Below are 27,988 nucleotides of genomic sequence, written 5' to 3' on the forward strand. Positions count from 1 at the left end.
ATGTCCACCAGCTCTCTACCTTTCCCTGCCATTGTCCCAATATTAAGAGTCCCTATTCCCAGACCTATACTCCTGACTTTCCTTCCATCCCCTTCCTCGACCAACAGCAGTTTTCTGGTCGTAGCTCAATATTCGCTAGGGGGCAGTACAGTGAACATTTGACTGGTGACAATTCACCAATGTTCACTATGGGATATGTACATTAAGCAGCCGTTAGGTGGCAGTGAATGACACAACAAAAGTCCAAGATGGCGTCCTCCATCGGTGGAATGTTTTCGGGGCAGCAGCAGCAACAGCAACAGCAACAGCAGCAGCAGCCGCCTCCCGGCGCTCACCTTCCTCTTCCCGGTCCAGGAGCTTCGGGAAACTCGAGAACATCAGGAAACACTTTAGTGGATGATCTTGAAGCTTCTTTCGAAGTAAGGACACGTCTTTGGACGTCTGGCGATGCTGAGAGCGAGTTAGTAGATTGCTAGCAGTAGCAGGCTAAGTAGCTAGTTAGCTACGGGGCTAATAATAATAATACTATGAGCCGCTTAGCTAACTTTCTACTTTGTCCTGAAAGCGTGTTTGTGTACGTGTTTTGCTTAGTGTTCGTCTTAATGGGTCATTTTTCATTGGATGTATATCTTGTGTCTGTGTTTCTCTTCTTCAGGCATGTTTTGCGTCTTTAGTCAGCCAAGATTACGTGAACGGGACAGACCAAGAGGAAATCAGAACAGGTAAACACGGCTGTTTGTGTGTTTATTCCCCCAATCAGGATTAGCAGTCATGTGCAGAAGTAGCTCGGTGAATCGGTTCATTGAGTCGGTGTATTTTAAGTGAACACGTAAGTCTTCTCTCTCTCTCTCTCTCTCTCTCTCCCTCTCCCTCCCGGGGGAAAAAAATTATGGACAGTGTTCTGACACTGTGTGTCCAAAATACACAGTGTGCTGCCTATTGAGACTTCATAAAATCCAGTACAATTTTGCCTCCCTCTGAACCCATACTCACGTCCTTCCTAATATATTTTATTGACCATTTCTGATCATGAGAAATAAAAAGAGCAATAAAAACATGCTACGTGTAGTTTTATGCTAAAAGTCTTCACCGATAAGGCCACAGTCGTAACACAGACAGCAGTGGTAGGACCGATGTTACTGGTTCTCTGACCTTTGCTGGAGAAAGAGACATAATTGTGTATTTGTATGTTTTTAAAGGAGTTGACCAGTGCATTCAGAGATTTCTTGATGTAGCCAGACAGACTGAATGCTTCTTTCTTCAAAAGAGGCTACAGCTGTCAGTACAGAAACCAGAGCAGGTGGAAAAAGAGGTAGGTTTCATTCTGCTTCATATCCTGCACTGTTATCCTGCACTAATTTACACTGTTAACAAATCATGGATGGAGATTTTTTGATGCACACACACACACACACACACAAATGTAACATTATATGAGGTTAGTAATGTTTTTGTTTTTTTTACCTCACTTGTTCTGATATTTCTGTATGTGCGGATTATGTGATGCAGGACATATCAGAGTTGAGGAACGAGCTCCAGAGGAAGGAAGTGCTGATTCAGAAGCACCTGAACAAGATTCATCACTGGCAGCAAGTGCTGGAGGACATTAACGTCCAGCACAAAAAACCAACAGAATTACCACAGGGGCCACTAGCCTTTTTAGAGCAAGCCTCGGCCAACCTGCCCGCTCCCATGAAACCCAACTGAGCAGTGCCTGTCACAGTCTGTGTTGTTATTGGAATATTTTAGTATTTAATGTTTTGATGTGTTGTGGCTTGTGTTAATCCAGTGCTCTAGTTATCATTCACACTCTGGATGGTAATTCAAATCTGTAACCAAGAAGGATTTATTCTGATAAATATGTATACAATACTAAACGTTAAATACATTCAGGTTTACTGGAGGTGAGTCTTGTGTTTTGGTGTGAATTTTTCTTTTTGTATTGTGTAGAATAAACGTCTACAATTTGTCATTTATGTGTCTTGTGGTGGTGTTTTTATTAGAACTAAGATTCTGAAATTTTTTCCCTTTTTGGTTATGTGAAATAGGGATTTCTGAGGTTTTAATAAAAAAGGACAAGAACATTGCAACAGATTTACATAAGGAATAAAACACTTCAGATTTATTTAAGGTTGTTGTAGGAAAACAATAAACCTTTTATACTAAATGTTTACTAAAAGTCCTTTTTATCATTTATCGTTTAGTATCCACATAATATTGCCTAAAATATGTGGAGTGCGAGACAAAAGATAGTTCAAACACTACAAGACCATACACAATTACCCTTTTCCAGACGGTAGGAGGTTGAAGTGTGGGTGTGTGGGGTTATCTACAATGCTGTTGGTGTTGTGGATGCAGTGTGTGGTGTAAATGTTCGTGATGGAGGGAAGAGACTCCAATGATCTTCTCAGATGTCATCACTATCCGCTGCAGGGTCTTGAGATCCGAGACGGTGTAGTTCCCAAACCAGACAGTGATGCAGCTGCTCAAGATGCTCTTGATGGTCCCTCTGTAAAAAAGTAGTCAGGATAAGTGGATATACATATATGTATTATAATAATAATAAGAAGAAGAAGAAGAAGAAAAAATAAGGATAAAAAATAAATAAATATATAAAGTTAATTTTAAAGAGATTGGTGAATGGTCAGGAGGGCCCAGTTCACTGACAACACCTGCTCAGAACAAGTAGTCTAGGCCAGTGGTTCTTAAACCGGGGACCCTGAGATGGTGCCAGGGGGCCCTGGTTTTATGACATTTTATAAATTAATGAATTTATCATACATTCTTTGTAAGTAAACCTCCGAAAAATAAGGCTACTAACCAACAGCACTACATTTTTGTAATTTCATATGTTTTGCTTAATTCAAATTTTTAGTTTTGGGAAATTTATGTCATAAATTTTCTATTTTTCTCTTTTCTTTTTTTTTTTTGGAGGGGGGGGGGGTTGGGGGTACCCCCATTTTTGTGTTTGGGTGGAGGGCTGGAGATGTCTTCAAAACTTGAGAGCCCTGTTATATAGTGTATATAACTGTGTACGTGACAACAATCTTGAATCTACATAGAAGTCTTTGTGTGTCTGGATTATACTCGTTGTAGCTCTCAAATGATTACTTAAAGCTCGATTTTTAACTTTATTCAACTATAAACGCTTTGCTTTACCACTTTCAAATGTTTAATGATTTTTTTTTCTTCAAAAAAGTACATTTCTTTAAGCGGAACCTTTTGTGTCCGCACGTAAAAATGTGAGACCAAAAACACAGACGGACCGATATGTGCGCCCTAAACAATCGCCCCCCATTGAACACACGTGTAATAAAGGGGCTAACATTCAACGGCAGACATGGCAAGTGTGCTTTTATGATACGTTTACATTGATGTTTAATAAACGAATATAAACAACACTACGGGTGCTGGTTAAGTAATATTTTATTTGGTTTACAGCCGAAAGCACAAAAAGGAAAGAGCTCTGTGGAGAAGAAAGTGATCCATCCTTATAGCAGAAAAGCGGCGTCTCTGAACAGAGCAGCTATCAAACATGAAAGAAAAGAAAAGTACGTGAGGCTCTGTGTTTAATACACCGCTTTAAGGTGTTATCTTGCTAAAGTGCAGGACACGATATAAGAAAGTCGCTGGATTTGTCATTGAGAAATTTATCCCAGTGTTTCCTGCTATAGCAAACAAGTCCTGGGGAAGATGTGTAACTATCCTACAGCTTCTTTACTGTCAACTGTCATGTGTAACTATCCTACAGCTTCTTAACAAAGTCGCAACAGCACACCGTAGTATTGGAGTGTGAGAAAAGTTTCTTTTTAGGATATATGGAGCTCCTACCGATGGCTGTGAAGACATTTTTACACGTGTATATATATAGACCCATGAATTCTATACACAAACTCCAAAAGCTCCCTTATAAGGATACGTTTTAAGATTTTTTTAATGAATTTCTGACAAATTGTCACCCTAGATTGCATGCAAACTTCCCATATCTTCTGACTTAATCATAAAACAAATCATTTTCGTGATAATCCATACTTATTAAGAGTAGACATAGACTACTTGTCTATCTATTGCACAAACGTAGCTAATAAATTTCTCGTTTTTCATCCGTATTATTAGAAATTAGTACTTGGGATGTGTTAGCTCAGTAGGTGTTGGACTACTGATCAGAAGATCATAGGTTTAAATCCCAGGTCCACCAAGCTGCCACTGCTGGGCCCCTGAGCAAGGCCCTTAATCCTCAATTGCTCAGTTGTATAAATTGAAATAAAAATGTAAGTCACTCTGGATAAAGGTGTCTGCTAAATGCCTGAAATTTATGAGATGTTACTTTAGTTTCTCACTCTTTATTCATGTATAACTTTTTTTCCAGATGGAAAAGTGACAAAGCCCTGCGTTTAAATTTAATCAGTAAGTCTTACGGATATTTGGTAGTCAGCTTTTATTATTTCCAGCTATTTGAATTTTTTATTTTGCTTAAAAAACATTGAGGTTTAAAATTCTCCTGTACTGGTTCATACACAGGGGACAAACTTTTGTGGTTCCAAAGTCAGCTGGACTCCGGAAAGTTAGAATATTCCAAACAAGAAGCTTGTGAAATCATTGAGAGGTAAGAGAGATTTCATTTATTATTGATATTCACACACCAAAAATCTATTTTATGACTTTTAGACCCATAGTGTAGTGAAACAAATGATAAATGATTTCATATAATTGAAATAATCCAGTGATAAAAATGAGTGGGAACATGAACCTCTCCATGGAAGCCTCCACTTATGTTTTGTTTTGACTGAATACCAAAAAGCTTACGAAGTAGCACAAGCTAGCTGGTTAACTTTAGCAGCTAATATTCACGATGTGTTCAACTGAGTTCTGCAGATGAGGTTATTTCTTACATTTCTCACAATCCTCTACCAGTGAACTTTTTTTAAATAAATTATTATTATTTTAATAAATGATTTGTTTGTTTGTTCCTGCTTATTGTTTTTCCAATTGTTCTGTGAAGGAGAGATCTCAGAAATATTTTCTCACACCAAATGCAAGGAACAAGCACTAAAACATCTTTTAAAAAGATGCAGTTGTATGTAAACACGCCTGCAGACACCATAAGAGACCGGACCTAAGGATTTATGATTTCTTCTCTGTAGAAGCCGATGCTAACATTCCCTCTGTTATTCAGGTATCTTCATCGCTTCGACAGCGAATTGGAACAAATCGAGTTGGCCAACAGCATTAAAGGACGCCAGGGGCGACTACACTTTTCCAGAGAGACCGTCATAAAGCAGACTATGGAAAGAGAGCGAGCCCAGTACGAGGAGAGCGGCTTCGGTGGGTGATCTCTTTTATTTACGTTCAAAGCTCCAGAGATCCGTTTTTTTTCTTAACACATTTCCTGTTTTTCTGTCACAGAGATCCCAGATATAATCAACAGCAAACATTTAAAGACATTCAGGTGAGACCACTTAACCCAATAACGTGATACGAGCGAGGTGACCTTCATTACAGTGCCTTCCACAAGTATTGGCACCCTTCAAAGAAAAATGGCCTACAATATTCTCCATTTAAACACTAAGAGAACGTTTGTTCTAATATAAAGCAATTTTTAATCAGAATTTCCGATAACAATTGAACACAAAATGAAAGATTTTTTTGTATGCTGGACCCAGGGGGAAAAATGTAAATAAATGTAAAGAACCTTTTAATGGAGTTCTAATGTTTTGTACAATTATCAGAATCGTACTTTTATACATTTTGAAAGCCTGTTTCTTTGCAGGTAGAGGTTTGTGCTCCAGATATCACTTTTTTTTTCTCATGGTCATGATGGATGCAGATAATTCTGGAACACACCATGAATATCTAAAAAAAAAAAAAAACTCAGGATGGAAATTGTCTGGATTTTCTGATGAGAATTTTGGACATATGTCATGCAAAAGAATGTTGTAATGTTGTAACCAAGAACCTGAGAGTAGCCCAAACCTTTTGGTTGTTTATTTGACAGAGAGTGGAACGGTGAGCTGAAGAAGCTGCCCAACATCAAGATGCGCAAGGTTTCACCGAAAGGGCTGGAAAAAAAACACACTGCAGTGAAAGAGACACACGCTGAAGATGAGGCATGTGAGGAAGTCATTGATGATGATGATGATGATGATGATGACGACGAGGCATCCCAGGACTCTGATGCTGATCGTTTGGAAGATAAAGCATGATACTGAACAGAGTGTTTTGTTCAGAGTGAATGACTGGTACAGTGTGGGTGTGTATTGGGGTGCTTATGGTGCTGCTATGTTCATTTTAAAATAAAGAAAATATTTAATTCACTACAGTTAGCTTTATTATGCTGACAGCTTCCATTATAACTGATATGTTCATATCCTGCATAGCTAGGTTCGGGCTTCAGAAACTTTCTCTGTATGTTCCATTTGAGCATTTTGTCCTTTTGCTGAAAGCCCTGTTTGGTTATAACAAGCCTTAAAGGTGGGGTGCACGTTGTTTGAGAAATGCTTCAGAAAACTGAGTCGAACCGACAAACAAAACAAACGTGTAGCCAATGAGCAGAAAGGGGCGTGTCTTTTCAATATGCGGCAGAGAGAGTGTTCAGTGCGCATGTGTGACATTAGCCGAAAGCGATTGAAACATTGACATGGAGGATAATAAACGAAAAGCAAAAAAAGGCTTACAATAAGGCAAGTAGGACCCGTGTTAATATAGGATCAGTTTCCAGTGCTGGAGAGAACTGAAGGAGCGGTGTTGAATGTTGTCTTCCACGTGAAACGGAGCTAAACCTTTCACGGTACAACACAGTACTACAAAAACACTTTTGTATTACTATAGTATTATCATTGAGTATTATCATTGAGTTCATTTATTAATAAAAGCATCCTCTTGGCCAGCTGCCCCAGCAGGTTCCACCATAATAGTTGCCTGGGTTGCGTATGTATGTGTGGGTGGAGCTATCAAAACAGGGATGACATCCATTTGGGTTAGGGGCGTGTTTGTTTTGGTGATTTCAAATGTCAACATTGGCTTTCAAACATCAGAGACCCCACCTTTAACAGCTGAAGTTAAATTTATTAAAATTAGAAGTCTGTGCACTTTTAAAATTACTCTCCTGAAACAATTCAGACCAATTCCTCACTTCTTAGTATTGGGTTGCTGCACCTGCTCACACTGGGCTTCCTTTTTAAATGGCTTAGTAAAGTTATGTTTAAATGTTTTGTGTAAGCCAAATTGAGCTAATCATTTCTTGCTAAAAAAAATTAAAATGCTGCTTTTCTTTATTCACTTGTGTTGACCACCAAGTTCATTCCTTTCCTCCATTTGGAGTTTATTGTGGTTTTTAGGTTTTCTATGATAACCGTATTTATGTTCGACACACGAGAATTGAAGAGGGCTTTGGCTGAATTCGTGTTGTGTTGTGATGATGTTATATGGATCTATAAACCTGTTGAAAAATTGCAAACTTCTGAATATCATCTCATACGTTTGCTTGATTTTGTTGATTGAGGCTAAATTCCCAGACAGCTCATTTGCATGTAGTGACACCCACAAAACTCCATAAAAGGGTGAGGCAGCTTGGAGCATGAAATGAACAATAATGGTAAAGGCTGAAAGGCAGAAGTGGAAATAATTTCGATTCTCTTTCATGGCAAAATAAAAGTTAATATATAGTGAGTGCTAAATCTTCCTTCAGCTGAGGTGTTTGTTTCAGCCTCTTCCTCCATTTTCTTCATTTTTTACTCTGTTTATTCTTATTTGAATGATTTGAGAATCTCGTCGGTGTTAAGATTGCAGAAAAAAAAAACATTTCTGTCAAGATTATCGCATCACGAGAAGATACTCCACTCAACCGTGTGAAAACTACATCAAACACCACAATAATCACAAGCAGCAATCTTTACTATTCCTCTGTAAAACAGAACCAGTAATAAATCTTTAAGGGCCTAAAGATAAAAATTAGCATTGTAGTCATTACAAAAATATATATATATTTTAAAGTATAATAGTCTGTTACTGAAAACTATGATCATGGTGAAGAAAATCTATTCTATAAGACATGTCCATGAAGCACTAGACAACCAACAGGGCTTTTTCCTGTAATGATGTTCATTGGCTTTAACTTTGTTTAGGATTTGTACATAATCCTAGTTCTTCCCTTTAATCTTTGTGTTCTTTATTCTGTTCTTTACCCGTGACAACTGAACCACTATCCGAATAGAAACTCAGACGGGTTCCACCTCTGCACTTCCTCCTTTTAGAGACTGTTCCTGCCTATCAGCATGAAGGGCTGTGGTCTTTTCAGCTTCTTGGCACACAGAGTCAGGGCAGTTGTGCACGAAGATGATGCGGTTAAAAGCCTTTAGTCGCCTCCACAGGTTGAGGTAAACTTTGAACTGGATGTACAAGAAGAAGAGGCCTGACACCATGCTGAGGGCAACAATACCAAGCTTGGTCCAGAACAGCCACTCCAGCAGTCCTGCAACATATCAGAGAAGAACACGGCTACAGTAAGGACACAAGAATTGCGTTGGTCAATACTGTTCTAGTAAAACAAGGCCATGCAATGCCCAGATTTGAGACACTGATGACTCCTTTCATAGTCGAGTTTAATAAACAAATCCCTCACAGTGTCAGCAATTAAATCACTTTATATTGGCTTATGTTAATTTTTGCATTTTCATAAAGGGTGCTAATACTTCTAGAGATCATTGTACATACAACCTATATTGCATGCTTAACAATATAACACGGAAAATGTAAATTCTTGTATTATTAGATTGATTGTGTGTGTGTGTGTGAGAGAGAGAGAGAGAGAGAGAGAGAGAGAGAGAGAGAGAGAGAGAGAGCAATTTGACCATTGTGGTCTTTGCTTGGCTGTACTCCTTCAGAAGCATGGTCCATGACAGCGAAGATGTAGAGGGACCAGGTGACGCATGCCACAGCCACCAGGTGAAAGATCACAGAGCAGAAGATCCTCCTGCGCTCATTTGTAGACAGATGCAAGTTCTCCCACTGACAGAGAGAGAGAAAAACTGGATGAGTTAATGCATCAAAATTGGAGCTGATTTGCAGCCAAACGGCTTACAAGGCTTCTTAAACCCAGTGGGATAGAACCATCTTAAATCATCTGGTTTTGAAACATTTCCCTTGAAAAAGTCAAAGCTAGAACACTGACTGAGCAAGATTTGGTTGTGGTTGACATTCATTTCAGTAGGATCAATAGGCTTACTATTACCACCTGAAATGAAATCATCTTTAATGGTACGGCCTGATGTCATTTCCTTCACAACAATTTTAGCTCACCATTGTATATTTTTGCCTTGTCTGTCCATCCATCCTAGATTCTCGGGAGCTGCAAGGAGTGGAATTCTCACCATAACCAGCAGATAAACAAATCTTAGCAAGGACTTCCCTTTAGACTCTGTTTGTTTATTCATTAAATGTTGACGTAATTTTGTGCAAAAGTTAGTTCCTATTTAGCCTTTATGTTAAGTTCCCACACTTTTAGCTTCATGTTACAAAGCCTTCCATCCTGATGACTCCGTCCAAAACTTCTGAAGTCTATGTGAAGAGTCGAAGAGTAAGTTGTTACTATAGAAACCAAAACATATTAAAATGAGCCCATTAATATAATTGAACAACGACGCAAGGTTCTCTGGGCCCTAAACATGTCTACATGATTGTTGTTTGTGTGTATGCCGGAGAAGGTGATGTTTGTGGCATTGTTTGTTTGTGCTTGTAGGTTGTGATTGAGTGTAATACGTGTGTTTAAGTGAGAGACCTTGCGCATGGGCTTGAGGTGCGTCTCCATGACGAAGTTGTATTTACACAGTTCGCAGCAGCGCGTATCTGAGCTTTTGATCCACTGGTGCAGGCAGGCATGATGAACGAAGCGCAGACTCCCCATGCACCTGCACGGCGAGATGAGAGGACACTCCTCATCACCTTCACTGTGGCAGATCCTGCACACAAATCAAACATTGAACACAACATCATTCCATATGCTACTTCTGTGTATTCTCCTTGTTTTTTCTCTCACCTGCACACTTCAGTTTCGTCGTCAGTGTGTACTTCATGTAGTGTCCCGTTCTGACTGGATGCCTCAGCGTACTTCTGAGCTGTTGGGACAGACATATCCGCATCTCTCGCTCCTCGCTCCTCATACGTCTTCGAGATTGGCCGCTCCATCTCCTCCTCCTCCTCCTCCTCCTCCTCCTGTTCTCTACTCTTTCCAATGCCACACTCGCTCTCTCTTAGACATTTGGCTGACTTGCTGTCAAGCTCCTCTAACATTAAGGACGTCCTCTGAGAAGTCGCGAGCTCCTGGTTGTGGGTCTCGTCTTTGTAGGAGCTCGTGAGTAAGCGTGGGCGTCGTCTGCGCCGGGCTTTCTCACGGCTCCATGATCGAGCTGCCCTGTGGTACTGTTCCTCTCCTGAAGACGAATCGTTACGGGTGTGTGTGCACTTTGACTGGTCCACACACACTTCAATGTAACCAACACTCTTCCGTTGACGCCGGTTTCGACGCTTCACTTGTTGCTTAGTGATGGGGGTGTGGCTTACAGGAATGATAGGTGTGGTCTGATCTGGGGCACGATTTCCAAAGTTGAATAAGTCACCAGTCCTGGACACACACATGAACTCATAAGTATATATTTTATAAAAAAACTACATTCTCTAGAGAGCTTGAAGGTCTCAGTGTCATGGCCCAGTAGCTTTAGCTCCACCCACCTGTATGTTTCCTGACAGGAAGCTGTGGAGAAAAGCTGTGCTGCGTCACTCAGTACTGCCACATGGGTTGAACTGTGTGCCTAAAATACCAGAATTGAAATGATTTATCTGGAGCTGTGGAACAGATACAGAACAGCTGTTTCCTTTGTATTCGTATTCTCCACTAGGAAGCTTTTTTTTTAAATCATGACTGTTGTTGGTAAGCTGTGGAGATGTTTTTTTTTTTATGTTTTCATAAAAATTTCACTGTTCAATGTTAATTGTATATCATTTTTATCGGTGGACCTTGTCACAAAGCTTTTCAGGAGTTCAGGATATATGAATATAAATTGATCCCTAATAATACAGCCAGTATTGATGGTGTTGAGGAAAAACTCCCTGAGAAGATACAAGGAAGAAATCCTAAGAGGAAGCAGACTCAAAAGGGATCATCAATCAAGTCCAAACGAAATGCTGCCCCAAACAAAAATGGTGGCTACATAAGAAGCTGCCTTCCAGCTTCTACGCTGCATGTAATCAGTACATATAAATATTGAGATATATCTATAAAGCTGGTGAGCCTTGAATCCAAGCCCTTAGCTATCAGTATACACAGATCCAGTCTTCTCCACAATTCACATCTTTTTACAAATTTCTATTGATTTCCAAACGGTGCTCATAGTAAGTGCTTTTCTCCTGGCTTTAAATAGCATTTTATTTTGAACGTCACCAAAGCTGTAAGACAGACCAATCCTATTACTTGAGATAAAGCCAGGATAAACAACCTCGTCCTGTTTCCTGCATGGGAACACAACTACGTTCAACGAGGCGATTTCTCAACTCAAAAACAAATCATCTTACACATTATTTGGTCTCATTAAACAAATTAATCTCAGTGATTTATCTCAGAAATATTCTAGCCACCATTTTGGGTGGTCCTCTGAATTCATGCTGAATTTTCTTTACATTTTGAGCAAGCCAGAAAAACGTCTAGTCTTGAGTGCTAAATGACGTGACCCTTTTCAGTTGCCTGGCATCTTTACCCAAGGATGGTTTAATACCTCCTCCAGGGACAGACTTTTACTATACTACAATACAGATAAATCGTTAAACCCATTCACACATATATATATTCTTTAGCTAACACTAATATTACACTATCACTGTAGTGCAGTCTTCAATTAAAACTCTTTCATTTAGAGGCACGGTATGATCTCATGATTCCTGAAGCTTCATTTAAAAAAAACATACACGTTTAAAAGTTCTGAGTTACTTTTAGACCATCAGTAGGAAGTATACAAAGATTCCTGTGAGGTTTTATGTACGATCAAATGAAAGGAAATCCTAAATCTGAGTTTGTCTGTCTTGCCATATTATTTTAAGTAGTAATATTATGGTGGGATACCAGAAGGGATGCTGTGTCTGTGCATATCTGACTATCTATACCTAATATAGTGAGATTTAACATAATAAGAATCATTCTCCAAGATGCACTGAACAGATATTCGATATTTGACAGCCTGTTATAATCAGAAGCTGATTATTTTCCCAAAGTGTTTGATTCCTCTTATAATACAACAATTGAATCACTGTTCTGAATCACTGCCCTTTTTTACTTTTCCACTTTTGACAATTAAGAAGCTTGTTATATTACCACTGCAATGGCGGAAAACGTTGGAGAGCGGCCTTGCTGTTAGAATAAGCTGTTACTATGGTAACAATAGCATATTAACATGTGATTGGAATTATAGCTGGAAATATATGCTAATGTTATAGAAGATGAAAGAATACCTCCTGACCAATCAGATTTGAGAATTTCTCTGCTTGTACCTGTTTTTACAACCTCGCTGTACCTGTTTGTGCCTTCCAGTGTGTTTAGAAAATAATATTTTTTGCATTTAGCTCTAAATTGTTTACTTTAGAGAAAACAGCGGTTTTGCATGAATATAGCAATATTGTTTGACATTTATTTTTCAGAAGAAAAGAAAATCTAACAGCATTTTCATTTCTTTTCGTTTTGTTTGTGTAAAAAGTTTGTAAAAAGATACCAGAGACACAGAATTTTCTAGAAAGGAATAAAGAGCAAGATAATAACTAAGTAATTACATACTACGGGAAACAGATGTAATCAAATATATATATATATATATATATATATGCACATGATCTCACCTCATTTTCTTTCCTCTTAGTTTTGCTTTTGATGCTGTCCTGTTCCGTGGAATCCCCACAAATAGGCAGGACAGATATCTGATGCACAGGCATTTCTAACGGTTCCTGGGATACGTCCTTCTCATGTAGGACTCGAGCGAGAAAGCTAGATCATATACATGTTTGCTGGGCATTCCCAAGGATAAATGCATATATTCTTGGAATCCAGTGAGGCCTGAGTCTCAATAGTTCAATAGTCCACCTGAGAGATAGCGACCGAGACCGAGACAGAGAGAGACAGAGTGGCATTACACTAATGGTATTAGACTGGTCACTGAACACGTGGTTAAAAGGACTTAGTGGTTATTTTATCCTGAAATCTCCTCCCCTATGACCATGGAACAGCTAATCAAATCTCTCTCTCACTCACTCTCTCTCTCTCTTTCTCACACACACACACACACACACACACACACACACACACACACACACACACACACACACACACACACCTTATCAACCTTTTTATTTGTTTGTTTGTTTGTTGTGTGCCCATGTGTATGATGTGGCTCTTCGCGGTAACACAGTAAAAAAAAATGTTGCTCTTGCTCTCTGACTGGTTGGCCACCCCTGGTCTATGATAACGGGAGGTCCTCCAGTAGGTGCTTCCATGGCGGTTTCAGTTGTGCTTCCTCCTCCTTTTGGCAACATTACGCTGAAATAGAGCGTGCGGAGTTTAATGCAATCTAGGAGCAGTGATTTGCCAAACCTCCCTTATTGCAGTTGCACACATTTCTTCTGATTTTATTTTGTAGTATCTAGTAACGAAGATGCTTAGTGGAAATATAGCGGAGTAAAAGTATACATTTAATCTAGGAAATGTAGTGGAGTAAAAGTGAAAGTTGACATACATTTAAATAGCGAAGTAAAGTACAGGGGTCCCATTTATAAAACTGTGCGTAGGATCCCTACTAAAAGTTTACGTACGCCCAAAAGCCAAAAATGGCGTACGCCAAAAAATATTCCGATTTATAAAACCGTGCGTACGCACACCTGTAAGCAATGTTCCCACAGATGTGCGTACATGAACCAGCCTCATACCCCGCCCTGTACACGCCCATTTTTACACGCCCATTACACGCTCCACAACTGCGCGGGCACGAGAGTGGACCTCGTTATAATGCAGGTTATTATCATATTAAAAGCAACATTGTTATAATTATATTATAAACAAAATTGTTACAGTTTCTACTTTTTAATATTGTTAAACTCACCAAGAAGACAGCCATCACGTACTGCGCCTGCATTTAGTCTGTTCCCTGCACTGCTATGTGTCAAGATAAAGGAATCATGTGTTGAACCAGGCCAGCTTGCCACAATGTTTGTGAGGGTCATGTTGGAGTCACATATGATTTGCACATTAATAGAATGCACATGCTTTCTATTAACATAAGCAAATTAATTTTCAGGTGTTCTTATAGCAGCATGACTGCAGTCAATTGCGCCGATTATGTTTGGGAAACCAGACATTGCTGCAAATTGCATTTTAATTTCGGCCTGTTCTCACACAGTGTAGGGAAACCTCATGTATCGACTACCCATCTTAAGTATACCTTTCAAAATGACAGATATTATGGCACTCAGGGATGGCTGTGATCAGGGCGTCGTAAGTGTGTGTGTGGGGGGGGGGGTGACTGAGTAAATAGGGCCCTGGCATGTGAGGGGCCCTTGACGATCATTTTATAATTTGTATTAATGTTATTATTTTATTATCTTCGCGATCTATTTGACAGTTGCGCTTATGTGCTACTTCTAGTTCTCCGCTGCTTTGACACAAATCTACCTCCAGCAATGCACAGACTGGACATCATTTTATTGGTTGCCTAGAAGTGATGCAAAGCACGCATTGGCTGTGAGGGATAGTAGAGAAAGTACGGACTTGGTGGATGATACAGGGGAGTTTGTGAGTGTTCCGCCGGTGTTGAGAGACGCGATATTCGCGCCGCCGTTGCACATGAAGTCAAAACTAAAATCTGGCTATCAGAAAAGAAAGGAGAGGGAGGAGAGAAAAAGAAAACAAAATGAGGGAAAGCAACTCCTCACAAGTTTTTTTTCTAAAGAGAGCAGGTGAGATCTAAAGCACTGCACAATGTCAGTGCTAGCCAGTAAAATAAATGCTTGCTAAGTTGCTGCACAATTGTCTCTATTTTCATAAGACACAAGTTGTTTCCAAGCATGTGATAAAGTGTTTTTATCATACTACTAAACTCTGAAGTAACACGGAGAAGTATTTTTAGAGATTAAATGTGAATATAAAACAATGTTTGCACATCGTGTGTTTTTGCATCAAAACATTATGAACGTGGTCCAACATTTTAAATGAATAATGGTATAATTGTAAACTGGCAAAGTATGAATGAATTTAAAAAAAAATAAGCTCATAACACTCTGTTCCAGAAACAGACACAGAAAGTGAACTGCATTTTTTATAAAAAAAAAAGATACTGAGTTGTTCTATCTATTTTAAAGGTTAGGACATATTATGATCAAAATATGATATGCAGTGCTGCTGCATTGACATGGATGCAAATAACACGTTGTTATTTTATTTTATAAAAGATTTACTTCAATGCTGTAGGGTAGTAATTTACAAGTGGTTACTAAATCACTGAATCATATGTCCTGTCTATAGTAATGCAAATTTTAATATACTATTGCTATTAATTTTACATTATCATTAAAAAAAAGTGAAATAGGGGCCCCCACACAGTATCTTTGCATAGGGCCCACGACCCTGGCTATGATATACCAGACCTATAGGGTGAGATGATAGATTCCAGTAGAATTATTTCATATACAAAAAGGTGTTAGAGACAAAGTTGAGGATTACTTATAGTTTTTTTTTATATATAAATAATTTTCCTGTCTGCCAATTCCCGCTGGAAACAGCCAAGAACCCCAGAGTGGTGAGGACTTGTATTTGGACTGGGGTGGTATGGTTCTGGCGTGTTGCCCTCTCTAATACTGAACCCAATTCAGCACATAGATCCAAGAGCACAGCTCTAGGGAATCTAAATCGGCTTATTAGCCAGTCGTCATCATCATGGTCCCTGAAAACTCGTTCTCTCCTTATTCTGCCATTGGCGTAATCCTCCAACAGTGCCAGCAGTGCAATCATGAAGCATTACATACCCGGGTCACCGGAGGATTTATATGTTTCTAGCAATTAGACTGATCGTTAACACCTTGACAAAATCACAGAAATAATTTGTGGGCGAAAATTTAAGACGAAAATGTTATAGTGAAAACATGCTTCTTCATGACAGTTTTGTAATGAACACCATAATAGTTAGGACCGATGATGAGTAGCGATTGTGCTTCGTGACTGTATTTAAAGACTTTGATATTTTATGATATATGTACATTAAGGAAAATATTTCGTTTTACACTGTGTTCTGCAGTTCTCTAATAAAAGGCTATTCTGTATCACATGTAGTCGCGCCATCTCCTCCTGCGCTCCCGTTGTGGACAATGTGACTGTAAGGCAGCGCTGAGTATTATTATTTTTTTTAATACATTTTGAATTACGTTTGGATTTTACTAGATGTATACAATCTAACTTCAGTTCACGACCTCACCACCTGTGTCGCCAATTCCCTTTGTCTCCAGAATGTGCGTACGCACAGCTCAAAGTTTGCTTAAAGGTGCGCACATTCTGCCGTCAAGTTTGTTTTCTATAGATCACGACCTTTGCTTGGGAACTGGCAAACGTACGTTTCCAGCCACGTTTTGTGTGTACGCACGCTTTATAAATGAGACCCCAGATATGTGGAATTTCTACTTAAGTACAGTAACGAAGTATTTGTACTCCGTTACATTACAACACTGGGGATTTGAGATAACTCCTCTTGCAGAGTAAACTCTGACAATGTAAACAGTGGTGAATTCACGTGCTAAATAAAATGGCCTGCATCTAAGTCACAAACTCCACAGATGATGAGCAGTAACTAGAAACCAGAACAGAGTTCTTACATCATTCTGTGTTGATGTAAACACACACACCACCACCGCGAGTCTTACAGCACAGAGCTGCATTTCTGTCGGCTCTAAACGATGTGAGCTCGTTTGTCTGCTTTTGGGACTTGTGAAAATCTGATGATGTTTTGGATCATATTTTAAGCGACACTGTATATACACTTATATGCTGTATAACTGTATATACCAGCACTTTGTACCTGTGAGCAAGTGTAGTAACGTGGATGTTATACACAAAGTTGTATTGTATTGAACATGTTACATGTTCTCTGGACGCACTGGTGTTGTGCTGGTCCAGTGTGTGGTAGCTGAGCACTGAGCTAGAGAGCGGTTATACACTCTGCTTCTGTTAATAAACATTCATATCTTTGTACAGGTGAATAGTACAGAAATGTCCGATCTTAAATCATAACAAAAACATACTTTAAAATAAAAAAATAAAAAAATAAAAAAATAAAGCGCGTTTTTGTTTGAGTAACATGATGTCTCAGGCGCGAGCGCTTAAAAAATAACTTTCATTAGTTGCAGAAAGAAAAACGCGCAAATAGAATCGATGGCTTGTTATCGTCTGGAATGTGGTAAGTAAACTCCCTTTTTTATAAAAATAATAGTTATTACAGTAAATATTACAGTAAATATTCACTCTCGAGAAATATCCTCAGTCCGTGGCTGAAGTGTTATTAATCATAGTACACAATAGTGTAACTTCCAAAGTGTATAAGATCATGATATAAATGTGATATATATGTGATATATATGTGATATATGTGAAATAATTGAAATTGTCCCTGATGGTACAGAGAAACGGGGAGCTGCAGGTATTTGGATCGAATGAAATAATAAAAAGAAACAAAGGAAACCATGTCAACAGCAGAAGAGACGATTAAGATGATTTTTGGGAGAAATGAAACTTGGGGAGGCTGTGAGGAACTATTTATTTTAGCGGGTAGTGTGTGTGTGTGTATTAATTCTATGTATACTAATAAATGTATTAAAACTCATTCATCAACCTTGAAAAGTTTCCCCCAGTGGGTTAATTTTCTTTATAGTCAATAACTTTAGTTGAAGCCATTTGTTTACTGATTAAAATAATAAAAAAATAATAATAATAAAAAGTAATAAAAAATAAATAAAGACTGGACAATGTATTAGAATTATACAATAATAATATCTCTTAAGCCGTGATACACATCCTGAATTTATGTCTAAATATGCGAAAGAAACAAAGGCAATTTTCTCCTTAAGTCTCACTCCTTGGCTGAAGTGTTATTAATCGTATCAACAAAAGTGTAAGGCTTCCAAAGTGTATAAGATCATGATATAAATGTGATATATATCTAAAGTCATATCCCTAGTAATTTTAACTTTTTTTTTTTTCTTAACCAGACTCACACTTTGTTGTGCAAGAACACATTGTAAAGAAGAGAAATCTGATGGATGTTCCTTACGAAAGACCTGAGAAGCAGTTGGTTAAAAGGAGGAGATCAGAGTCAGGAGAGAAGGACGTGGAGACATTCAAGCCTGAGACCAATGTAGAGGCTTCCTCCACTGTCACAAGGAGAGTTGGCGAAGAGAATCCTTTGAAGAGAAAGTGCATGGATGTTTCTCAAGGACCTGAGTCCAGGCCTGAAGGGACAGCAAAAAGGAGGAGAACAGAGACAGAGGAGAACTATAAGAAGATGAAAGGTGAGAGACAGAAAACATGACCTGTTTTGAGATCAGACATTTCATAATTCTGGACTCCTAATAGATGCTGTCCGTAGTAGTATCACTGAGCCTGATCTCTAAATCGGCACTCATTTGTTTGTTACTTTTCTTCTACAGAGATGTGTTGATCTCTTCGAATTCTGTAGGCGTGTGAACGTGACTGAAAATATGGCTAAAATCATCATGCAGCAAGTCGTTCAGGCTGCACGTCACTGCCGTGCCCGGGGTGTGTTCCACCGTGACATCAAGGAAGAAAATATTCTCATCAACCCTCATACCCTTGAAGTCAAGCTCATTGATTCTGGCTGCGGTGATCTACATAAAGACACTTCCTACACTGAATATGCAGGTAACTGCACCTAAGAGACGAGTAGATTCGAATGGTAGTGGAGCATTTTGTGATCTTACTGATGATACTCTTTCTCTGTGTCTCATTCAGGCACTCTGATTTACTTCCCTCCTGAATGGAAAGAAAGTACGTGGTGGAACCCGCTACTGTCTGGGGTCTGGGTGTCCGCCTGTACAGCATGCTGTGTGGACACGGGCCGTTTAACAGCCCACACCAGACTGTTTATTGCCTCCAATGTTTCCCAGATCATCTGTCCATATGTAAGAAAATACACATTTGTACACAAAGCTGCCATTGCTAAATAGCTGGAATTTTTTTTTAAGATACTAACAGAGAAAATAATGAACATACATTTCTAAAGGTTACCATTTCTAAAGGTTTCACACAGCTTCCTGCAGTCTGATCAACTGGTGTCTACAAAAAGACCCAAAAAGACGTCCAACACTAGAGCAGGTTATTGCACACAGCTGGGTCCGACATTACATGGTTGCCCCCTGCTGCAGAGCCCCCCTGGTTCTAGGAGGAATGACTCCAGTACTTCAAATTCACCAGGAATACAAAATAATTATTGTTTATACAATTTAATTACTCATGTATTAAATTGACTTTGTAATATGTTTTTATTTTTTGATCATTGTGACTTTGACTTTTGATTATTTTTTTCTGACTTTGGATGATTTTCTTTTCTTGATTATTGATCATTGTGTAAAAAAATGTGATGCTACAAATAACTTTACATTACACTTGTAAATAAAACCAATGTAGTTTTGTCACAGCGTTCTATGTCCAATCCTTGGCATTCTCCCGATGGTAACTGTGTGATAAACCTTGGCCTTCTTGGCCTGAAGATCAGCCCTACAACACTAAACAGTCTTTCACAGGCTGCTGAGGCAGGGAGTGCCGTATTAAGCTTAAGTGATAGCTGGCGCACAGCTGGGAAGGACTCCAGTACCTCTTCTGTGTCTCCTGGGCACCCCGGGTACGCATACAAATATTTCTAAAGGTCATAATGACTATAATGTTGAAAAATTTGGGAATTAAAGCACTGCTGCATCGCTGGAATCATATCGCTAGGAATCACTGCAGCAAAGAATTCCAAGAAAATTATTTATTTATTATAAATATGAATATCTAATCCGTTCCAGGGTGGATTCTTACTGAGTACACGTTTAAATTTCTAATCTTTAGATCTTTATAGCTCACTTCTCATGGTACACACTAGAGGGCCAACATCAACTGCTAGACAGAGAATTTCCATGTCCTGTCTATTTTGCCTTTTAAAAGCTACATTTACAAATATTTTCTTTCCTCTGAATGAAAATAATTCTTTAATTATAATAGTTTGTGGTTATGTTCTGTGTCTGTTACATGGTAGAGCAACAATCTACTACTACAACTAATAATAATAATAATAATAATAATAATAATAATAATAATAATAATAATAATAATAATAATAATCTGAATTTAATTGTAAAGAGTCTGTCTGTGTTTCCCCTTGTTTCTGTCTGCTGTCATTTCCCTGCTTTTAATTGTTGACCCCGCCCACCTATCTGTTACCATGGACATTAACTATACTCATTCTCTTCCCCAGGTGTCTTGTCTTAGTCTGTGATTGCCTCTGTCTTGTGATTGGTTCTTGTTCCCTATATACACACTGTTTGTTCATTCCCCTGTTGTGAGTCGTTGTTGGTGTTTAGGGTGTGCTGTTGTCTGTCCCTGTCCCTGTCCCTGTCCCTGTCCCTGTCCCTGTCGTGTTCTGACCTGTTTTGCCTGCCTGTTTATGTTTTGTTTATTAAATTAGTAACTGCAATTGGATCCTCACTTGTCTTTGTCGCACCATGTCACATTGTGACATTAATCCTGTGCTTCAGTCAAAAGTGATTTTTTTTTGAGCTTGTACATTAAGATAGCATAATTTAAGTACATTTGACAAACAAATCCTATTTTGTCTTTTTACTTCAAAATGTCATGTTTAATTCAATAAGCTACTTGAGGTTTTGTTATCATTTATTGTGCTTAAATACATAAGTGAATTCAAATGGAACTGCCCAGGTAATATTTACTTAGTGTTTTGTCATCTAATGACAAATCTAAATAATTGTGCTCTCGCATGCTATCTGAATTATAAATAAGTTTCCTCAATTAGAAATTGGACACGTACAGCTACGGAAGTCATATTTACAAACCCAAGCCGCTGAAATTAATTTTAAACCACATCATTAATCCACATCAACTACACTGCTTTGTTTTATTGATAAAATCCATAAGAATCTGATGCATATTAATCAAATTAAACAGAGATTATTCTCCCCATTGAACCTATACAGTTTTCTAGTACTGTATGTGTTCAGGCAGAATTAACACTAGTGCAAGAATCTCACAAATGTGTGCCTTCTGCTTATGGCCTTCATTTACTCACTGAATGTAAGCTATCCCCAAAGCTGAGAAACACGTTTGAAGTCATATAATTGCTTTCATATAATTTTTCTTGGGCTGGATGCTTATTTTATGGATGCTTTATAAATTTTCTCTAAATGTTAGCTCTTGACATAGAAAGCTACTAACGTAAGTCCGCTAGTTGGCCATTTTGTTTGACATTTACACTAGTGAGAATGTTCTAAAAGGCTTGTTAATGTAAATTATAGCAAAGTTTGTACAATACTGTACTGTAAATGATGTGCAGAAGTGTGTGCAGAAATATTGTTATTCAGTGTAATGTAAGTAATGCAGTGCTGCTAAAGAAAAGAGAAGCAGAGGTTTATTTGTTTTATTGTTACGTTAAATTGTTGTGCGCTGTTTTATACACAAAAACACATTGAAGCACCTGTGATAGGATAAAGATCCTAAACAATTAATTAACAGCAGTTAATCATAATGAGTGCATCCATTCTTTTCTTGTCTGTTTGTTGGGCATGTGGTAGCCTAGTGGTTATGGTGTTGGGCTACCAATCAGAACGTTGTAAGTTTGATCCCAGGTTCACCAAGCTGCCACTGTTGGGCCCCTGAGCAAGGCCCTTAACCCTTAGTTGTATTAAAAAAATTTAAATAATGAAAGTTGCTCTGGATAAGGGCGTCTGCCAAACCCTGCAAATGTTTTGTCATTCCCTTTGTTTAATCCGCTTTTTCAAGAGTTATTTCAAAATAAAATAAAATTTAAAAAATGTCTGTCAGTGTTTTTTTATTGAAAACATCACAAATTATACTAAGTAATGTTTAAATAATATTTAAAGTAAAGGTTACTCAAGATAACTAAAAAGATAACTAGGACTCTTATGTTTAAAAAAAAATGCAATAAATCATTATATATTTCCAATTATTACTTAAGTAAAATTTGCAAACAGTCAATCAAATTGACTGGGAATTCTCAAGAAAACTTAACTTAAACATTTCTAATTAAAGCTATAATAATTTTGTTTAGGCTTCTACTTTGCAACGTTTTGTAAATTTACTAGCCTTTGCTGAGTAAAAATTGTTTTCAAGCTTTTTTCAAGTAAATCTTCCATTTTATTTTCAGTGTATGTGGCTTAAGTATGCATACAGTCAAGACAAGGGCCAGATCTACTACGTATATGTTTTGTCGCTGCTTCAAAGTTGGTAGGAACTCGTCTTTTGGCCCACAGAAGAACAGACAGGTGTTCAAAGGAGAAGTGATAGGCGTGGCCCTAACGTAGCATCCACATGCCATGCTACAGAGGGTGTATGCAGCTAATGTTTGAATGACTCTTTGAAAACCACATCTAGTGTTTAGATGTATAGCGAAAACAACCAGAAGCCCAAACATCAACCTAGCATACGGGTTACCTTGCAAAATTAGCAGGTAGTAGAGAAAGTTGTGAATGAATCCTGTGATACTTGATTAAGAGGTTTGTTGGTGTAATGTGTCTGTCTGTGTTTTCCCCTTGTTTCTGTCTGCCGTCTCTCCCTGATGTTAATTGTTGACCCCGCCCACCTATCTGTTACCATGGACACTAATTACATTCAATCTCTTCCCCAGGTGTTTTGTCTTAGTCCTTGTCTTTCTCTGTTTTGTGATTGGTTTCCGTTCACCATATATACTCTGTCTGTTCACTTCAATGTTGTTGGTCGTTGTTGGTGTGTGCATGTCCATGTTCCCGTTTCCTGTTTGTTCCGCGTTGCCTGCCTGTTTGTTTGTGTTTTGTTTAGTAAAAACCTCTAAACTGCATTTGGATCCTCACTCGCCTTTGTTTCACCGTGTCACTTCGTGACAGAACGACCAACCCCCAATGGATCCAGCAGAACTCCTGTTTTGCCTACGTCAGGAGGACGCCCCAGTTGAGGAGTACACGGAGGTATTCTTGGACCTGTGCAGCGAGGTCAACTTCGATGAGAAGGCGCTCAAAGACATTTTTAAGCACGGACTAAGGGAGATCCTGCGGTATTTGATGCCGTCTACCAGAGAAATAAAGACATTCTCGGAGTTCGTCAACTTGGCGTTGCTCCTGGACGGGTCCACGCTGAGCGTGAGCACTGTAGAGACGGAAGCCGGCCGTAAGTATTTTTTGGGGGGGGGCAGCAAGCATCGGGATCCGTGGGCCACGGAGTGGAATCAGCCACGGACGCCCGAATGCTCCGCAGTGCCTCCGCCCAGACCAGTCCCGTGCACATCCGTGATTGAGCCAGTTCCCATGGCTACCGTACCGGCGAGCTCGGCTGAGGTCCGTGCTAACCGGCTGGTCTCCAAACTGGCGGATACCCCGATGAGGTCGGCTCGGGCGGCCGGCATCCCTAAGCCGCCAGCTGGACCAGCCGGGTTGCCGGAACCAGCCGGGTCGCGGGAACCGACCGGGTCGACGGAACCTGCCGGGTCGATGGAACCTGCCGAACCGACCGGGTCGACGGAACCGACCGGGTCGACGGAACCTGCCGAACCGACCAGGTCGACGGAACCTGCCGAACCGACCAGGTCGACAGAACTGACCGGGTCGAAGGAACCTGCCGGACCGACCGGGTCGCCGGAACCGACCGGGTCGACGGAACCGACCGGGTCGAAGGAACCTGCCGAACCGACCGGGTCGACGGAACCGACCGGGTCGAAGGAACCTGCAGAACCGTCCGGGTCGACGGAACCGACCGGGCCGAAGGAACCTGCCGAACAGTCCGGGTCGATGGAACCTGCCGAACCGAACGGGTCGACGGAACCGACCGGGTCGACAGAACCTGCTGAACCGACCAGGTCGATGGAACCTGCCGAACCTGCCGAGCCGACCGGGTCGACGGAACCGACCGGGTCGATGGAACCTGCCGTACCGACCGGGTCGACGGAACCGACCGGGTCGATGGAACCTGCCGAACCTGCCGAGCCGACCGGGTTGACGGAACCGACCGGGTCGACGGAACCTGCCGAACCAACCGGGTCGACGGAACCAGCCGAATCGGCCGGGTCGACCGAAATGACTGAGTCAGAGGACGCCATCATGACACCCAAACTACCTGAACTCTCTGCCTGGCCTGAACCTATGCATGTTCCTGTTTTCCTGTGTTTTGCTTCGCTGGACTTGCCAGCCCTTCTACCTCCTGTCCCTGTTCATAGGCCCAAAGCACCACCCTGGCTGCCAACTCCGTTCTGGTCTCTGGCTCCGCCTCCAGCACCACCCTGGTCTCCGGTCCTGCTCTGGTCTCTAGCTCCGCCTCCAGCACCACCCTGGTCGCCGGTCCTGCTCTGGTCTCTGGCTCCGCCTCCAGCACCACCCTGGTCTCTGGTCCTGCTCTGGCCTCCGGCTCCGCCTCCAGCACCACCCTGGTCTCCGGTCCTGCTCTGGTTTCTGGCTCTGCCTCCGGCACCACCCTGGCCTCCTGCTCTGCCGGCGCCACCCTGGCCTCCTGCTCTGCCGGCGCCGCCCTGGCCTCCTGCTCTGCCGGCGCCGCCCTGGCCTCCTGCTCTGCCGGCGCCGCCCTGGCCTCCTGCTCTGCCGGCGCCGCCCTGGCCTCCGGCTCTGCCGGCGCCGCCCTGGCCTCCGGCTCGGCTGCCGCCGCCCCGGCCTCCTGCTCGGCGGGCGCCACCACTACACGAACCCGACCCGCCCTCCCACCCTGGTTGCGCCTTCGCTCCACCCGCCTGAACTGGGTTTTGTGGACTTGGGAGCGTCTGGAAGCCGCTCGTAGGGGGGGGGCTCTGTAATGTGTCTGTCTGTGTTTTCCCCTTGTTTCTGTCTGCCGTCTCTCCCTGATGTTAATTGTTGACCCCGCCCACCTATCTGTTACCATGGACACTAATTACATTCAATCTCTTCCCCAGGTGTTTTGTCTTAGTCCTTGTCTTTCTCTGTTTTGTGATTGGTTTCCGTTCACCATATATACTCTGTCTGTTCACTTCAATGTTGTTGGTCGTTGTTGGTGTGTGCATGTCCATGTTCCCGTTTCCTGTTTGTTCCGCGTTGCCTGCCTGTTTGTTTGTGTTTTGTTTAGTAAAAACCTCTAAACTGCATTTGGATCCTCACTCGCCTTTGTTTCACCGTGTCACTTCGTGACAGTTGGGGTGTTTTTTTTGTTTGTTTGTTTGTTTGTTTGTTTTGTTGAGAAACAAACCTTTCTGTGAGTACAAAATGTTATAAAATGAGGTAAAAATGTTGATAAACCCTATTGTAGCAAATCAATTAGCTCATTAATGTTTTTATTAAGTAACATGCAATGAGTATCTGTTTTATAGCTGTTACTGTGTGTATATATATATATATAAAAAATCCTGCTAGTTTATCCTTTGCTAGCTAAAATTCAAGTGTTAGCTACTACTACTACTGCATGCTAAAGCAATAACTAACTTTTAACTTAAATAAATACAAATAAAGCCATCTTCTTCTGCTACTGTTGCTATTTTTGTTAGTTGTACTGCACAAAAGTTTAAATTTCAAGAAAAGTATTTTCTTATTATTTTGATATGTGGAGTCTGAGGGAACAAAACTGCTATATGTAAAAATGAAAATCAGTCATTCAGATAGTATAGCGTGATTTATTAGTTATGGTTTATACTGTTATACTAAGATATTTCACTTCTCCATTTTGTTTTCGAAAAAAAAAACACCCCTGAAAAAAAATTTATGATGATTCACGTATTTCTTATAACCAGCTTGTTGTTTTCTTTCCAGTAGTTCAATTAAAGGGAAACTGCCTAAAAACAGGAAGAGAAGTATGGCATAAAACTGCACAAATGGCTTGAGGTTAGATGTTGTGATAACTGCATGTGGCACAACACAACACGAAAAATCATTTGATCAATGGAGTCCATCGGCTAGATGGTAGATAAAGAGAAAACGGTGAGCATAGAATTTTATTTATCCAGATATTAGAAATAATAAATGGTAATAAATTGACGAATAAACAAATCAACCTTATTAACAGAGGTGATGTAGTTCCCAAGCTAAAAAGCTGTTGGTTGGAAGATGTACCTAATGAAATAGAGTAACAAGAGCAACAAAGCTTTTTTCTGTGATATATATATATTTATATATATTATTATTATATACATTATGTATTATATATAATGTATATTTTATATATACACATACACACACACACATAAATCATTATATGATTTAAAATCATATAAAATCATTATATATTATACATAATATATATTCTATACATACACACACACACACACACATACATTCATACATACATACATATATATTTTTTTTATATTTTATATATATATATATATTTTTTTTCATTTTTTAGGCATAAGCTATGGTGACATATATATTTATTTATTTATTTATTTATTTATTTATTTTTTAGGTTTTTTTTTTGTTTTGCGCTGCAACCCGAACATGTCTGTAGCAACAGTTGATCTCTTTTTTCCTCACCCAATTAATCCCTCAGGGCAGGAATGAGAAATATTACAGGAAACCAAAACAACAACAACAACAACAAAAAATCACTAATACTAAAAAAATCCAGAATGATCTAGTTAAAAGTGTGTCGGTTTTATTTCAACAGTACCTAAGGCTTACGTCAGATCCGAAAACCTTGTGTATCACTAATCACTAATACTAAAAAAATCCAGAATGATCTAGTTAAAAGTGTGTCGGTTTTATTTCAACAGTACCTAAGGCTTACGTCAGATCCGAAAACCTTGTGTATGTGTTGTGTGTCATGGATACATGTACACACAACACTTTGAAGCCATGCTGTGCTAACAAGACATTCAGAGTCAGCCTGGAGTGTAGATAATTATTCAGTTCACATTTGTATGTCATGTGTTTGTGTGTGTGTGTGTGTGTGTGTGTGTGTGTGTGTGTGTGTGTGTGTGTGTGTGTGTGTGTGTGTGTGTGTGTGTGTGTAAAACTGCAGACCAGTATCTAAGGCAGACCATTCATTAGCTTAACTCAGCTGGCAATACGAGCCTGGCTACAGCTTTACCAGCTCGCCATATTATATTACAAAGTGTACACACACACACACACACACACACACACACACACACACACACACACACACACACAAGCTACAGACACGGTTGACTGTACCTCAGTGAGCATTTAAAAGTGTTAAAAGTGTTGTGGTTACCTGCTCGACTCTTGAAACTACAGTAAGAATTGTGTGTCGTTTCGGGGTGTGTGGTGTATTTGATGTCGCAGCAGTCTGGTGTGTCTGAGGAGCAAGCATCCAGGCTGGTTAGTAATTTAGTTGCACAATTAACGTTGTCATGTTGTAGTCATGCATTTGTTAAAAATTGCTGTCATACTCATACAATTTTTAAAAAATCAGGAAAGATTCTTACAGACAAAATGATATAATATTTGTTTCTCTCTCTGTGTGTGTGTGTGTGTGTGTGTGTGTGTGTGTGTGTGTGTGTGTGTGTGTGTGTGTGTGTGTGTGTGTGTGTGTGTGTGTGTGTGTGTGTGTGTGTGTCGCAGATGGCCTCTCCCTTCACTGAGCTGGAGTGCTACATCATTCTTTTTTCTCTGCTCGTCTTCAGTTTGTTTACGTTGCATGGTATGATCCATGAGCGATGTATACCTTCGAACGGTACAGGTATTAACACCACATCTTCAGTATTGTTTACAAAACTTGTAGACA

At 40.0% G+C, this 27,988-nt stretch overlaps 3 protein-coding genes and 1 pseudogene across 3 annotated transcripts; 3 read left to right on the top strand and 1 right to left on the bottom strand.

The window, feature by feature from the left end:
* Window positions 1-208: 208 nt before the first annotated feature.
* On the top strand, window positions 209-1,976 carry med28 (mediator complex subunit 28). The gene is made up of 4 exons (XM_027174331.2): window positions 209-419; window positions 656-722; window positions 1,200-1,312; window positions 1,510-1,976. Exons 1-4 carry the CDS (start codon window positions 228-230, stop codon window positions 1,705-1,707), a joined length of 570 nt encoding a protein of 189 aa, XP_027030132.1. The 5' UTR covers window positions 209-227; the 3' UTR covers window positions 1,708-1,976.
* Window positions 1,977-3,196: 1,220 nt separating this feature from the next.
* On the top strand, window positions 3,197-6,314 carry tma16 (translation machinery associated 16 homolog). Its single transcript, XM_027174332.2, has 7 exons — window positions 3,197-3,343; window positions 3,442-3,551; window positions 4,370-4,407; window positions 4,522-4,606; window positions 5,177-5,325; window positions 5,407-5,449; window positions 5,996-6,314. Exons 1-7 carry the CDS (start codon window positions 3,341-3,343, stop codon window positions 6,201-6,203), a joined length of 636 nt encoding a protein of 211 aa, XP_027030133.2. The 5' UTR covers window positions 3,197-3,340; the 3' UTR covers window positions 6,204-6,314.
* Window positions 6,315-7,874: 1,560 nt separating this feature from the next.
* marchf1 (membrane-associated ring finger (C3HC4) 1) lies at window positions 7,875-13,269 on the bottom strand. Its single transcript, XM_027174335.2, has 6 exons — window positions 12,877-13,269; window positions 10,726-10,805; window positions 10,034-10,618; window positions 9,776-9,956; window positions 8,850-9,006; window positions 7,875-8,470 (listed from the first exon to the last, which is right to left on the bottom strand). The coding sequence occupies exons 1-6, from the start codon at window positions 12,967-12,969 to the stop codon at window positions 8,217-8,219; spliced, it is 1,350 nt and encodes a 449-aa protein (XP_027030136.2). The 5' UTR covers window positions 12,970-13,269; the 3' UTR covers window positions 7,875-8,216.
* A 4,174-nt stretch (window positions 13,270-17,443) lies between these two features.
* On the top strand, window positions 17,444-19,655 carry LOC113660645 (annotated as a pseudogene).
* Window positions 19,656-27,988: the final 8,333 nt, after the last annotated feature.

This window comes from Tachysurus fulvidraco, chromosome 7 (genome assembly GCF_022655615.1).
Source record: "Tachysurus fulvidraco isolate hzauxx_2018 chromosome 7, HZAU_PFXX_2.0, whole genome shotgun sequence".
NCBI lineage: Eukaryota > Metazoa > Chordata > Actinopteri > Siluriformes > Bagridae > Tachysurus > Tachysurus fulvidraco.

Coding starts and splice junctions, on each gene's coding strand:
- marchf1 (XM_027174335.2), bottom strand. CDS start 12,969: ATGCCTGTGCATCAGATATCTGTCCTGCCTATTTGTGGGGATTCCACG. Junction 9,007..9,775: donor ACCTCAAGCCCATGCGCAAG/GTCTCTCACTTA, acceptor TCTCTCTGTCAG/TGGGAGAACTTGCATCTGTC. Junction 8,471..8,849: donor GCCAAGCAAAGACCACAATG/GTCAAATTGCTC, acceptor GATATGTTGCAG/GACTGCTGGAGTGGCTGTTC.
- med28 (XM_027174331.2), top strand. CDS start 228: ATGACACAACAAAAGTCCAAGATGGCGTCCTCCATCGGTGGAATGTTT. Junction 420..655: donor ATCTTGAAGCTTCTTTCGAA/GTAAGGACACGT, acceptor TCTCTTCTTCAG/GCATGTTTTGCGTCTTTAGT. Junction 1,313..1,509: donor CAGAGCAGGTGGAAAAAGAG/GTAGGTTTCATT, acceptor TATGTGATGCAG/GACATATCAGAGTTGAGGAA.
- tma16 (XM_027174332.2), top strand. Junction 4,408..4,521: donor CCTGCGTTTAAATTTAATCA/GTAAGTCTTACG, acceptor GTTCATACACAG/GGGACAAACTTTTGTGGTTC. Junction 5,326..5,406: donor GTACGAGGAGAGCGGCTTCG/GTGGGTGATCTC, acceptor TTTCTGTCACAG/AGATCCCAGATATAATCAAC.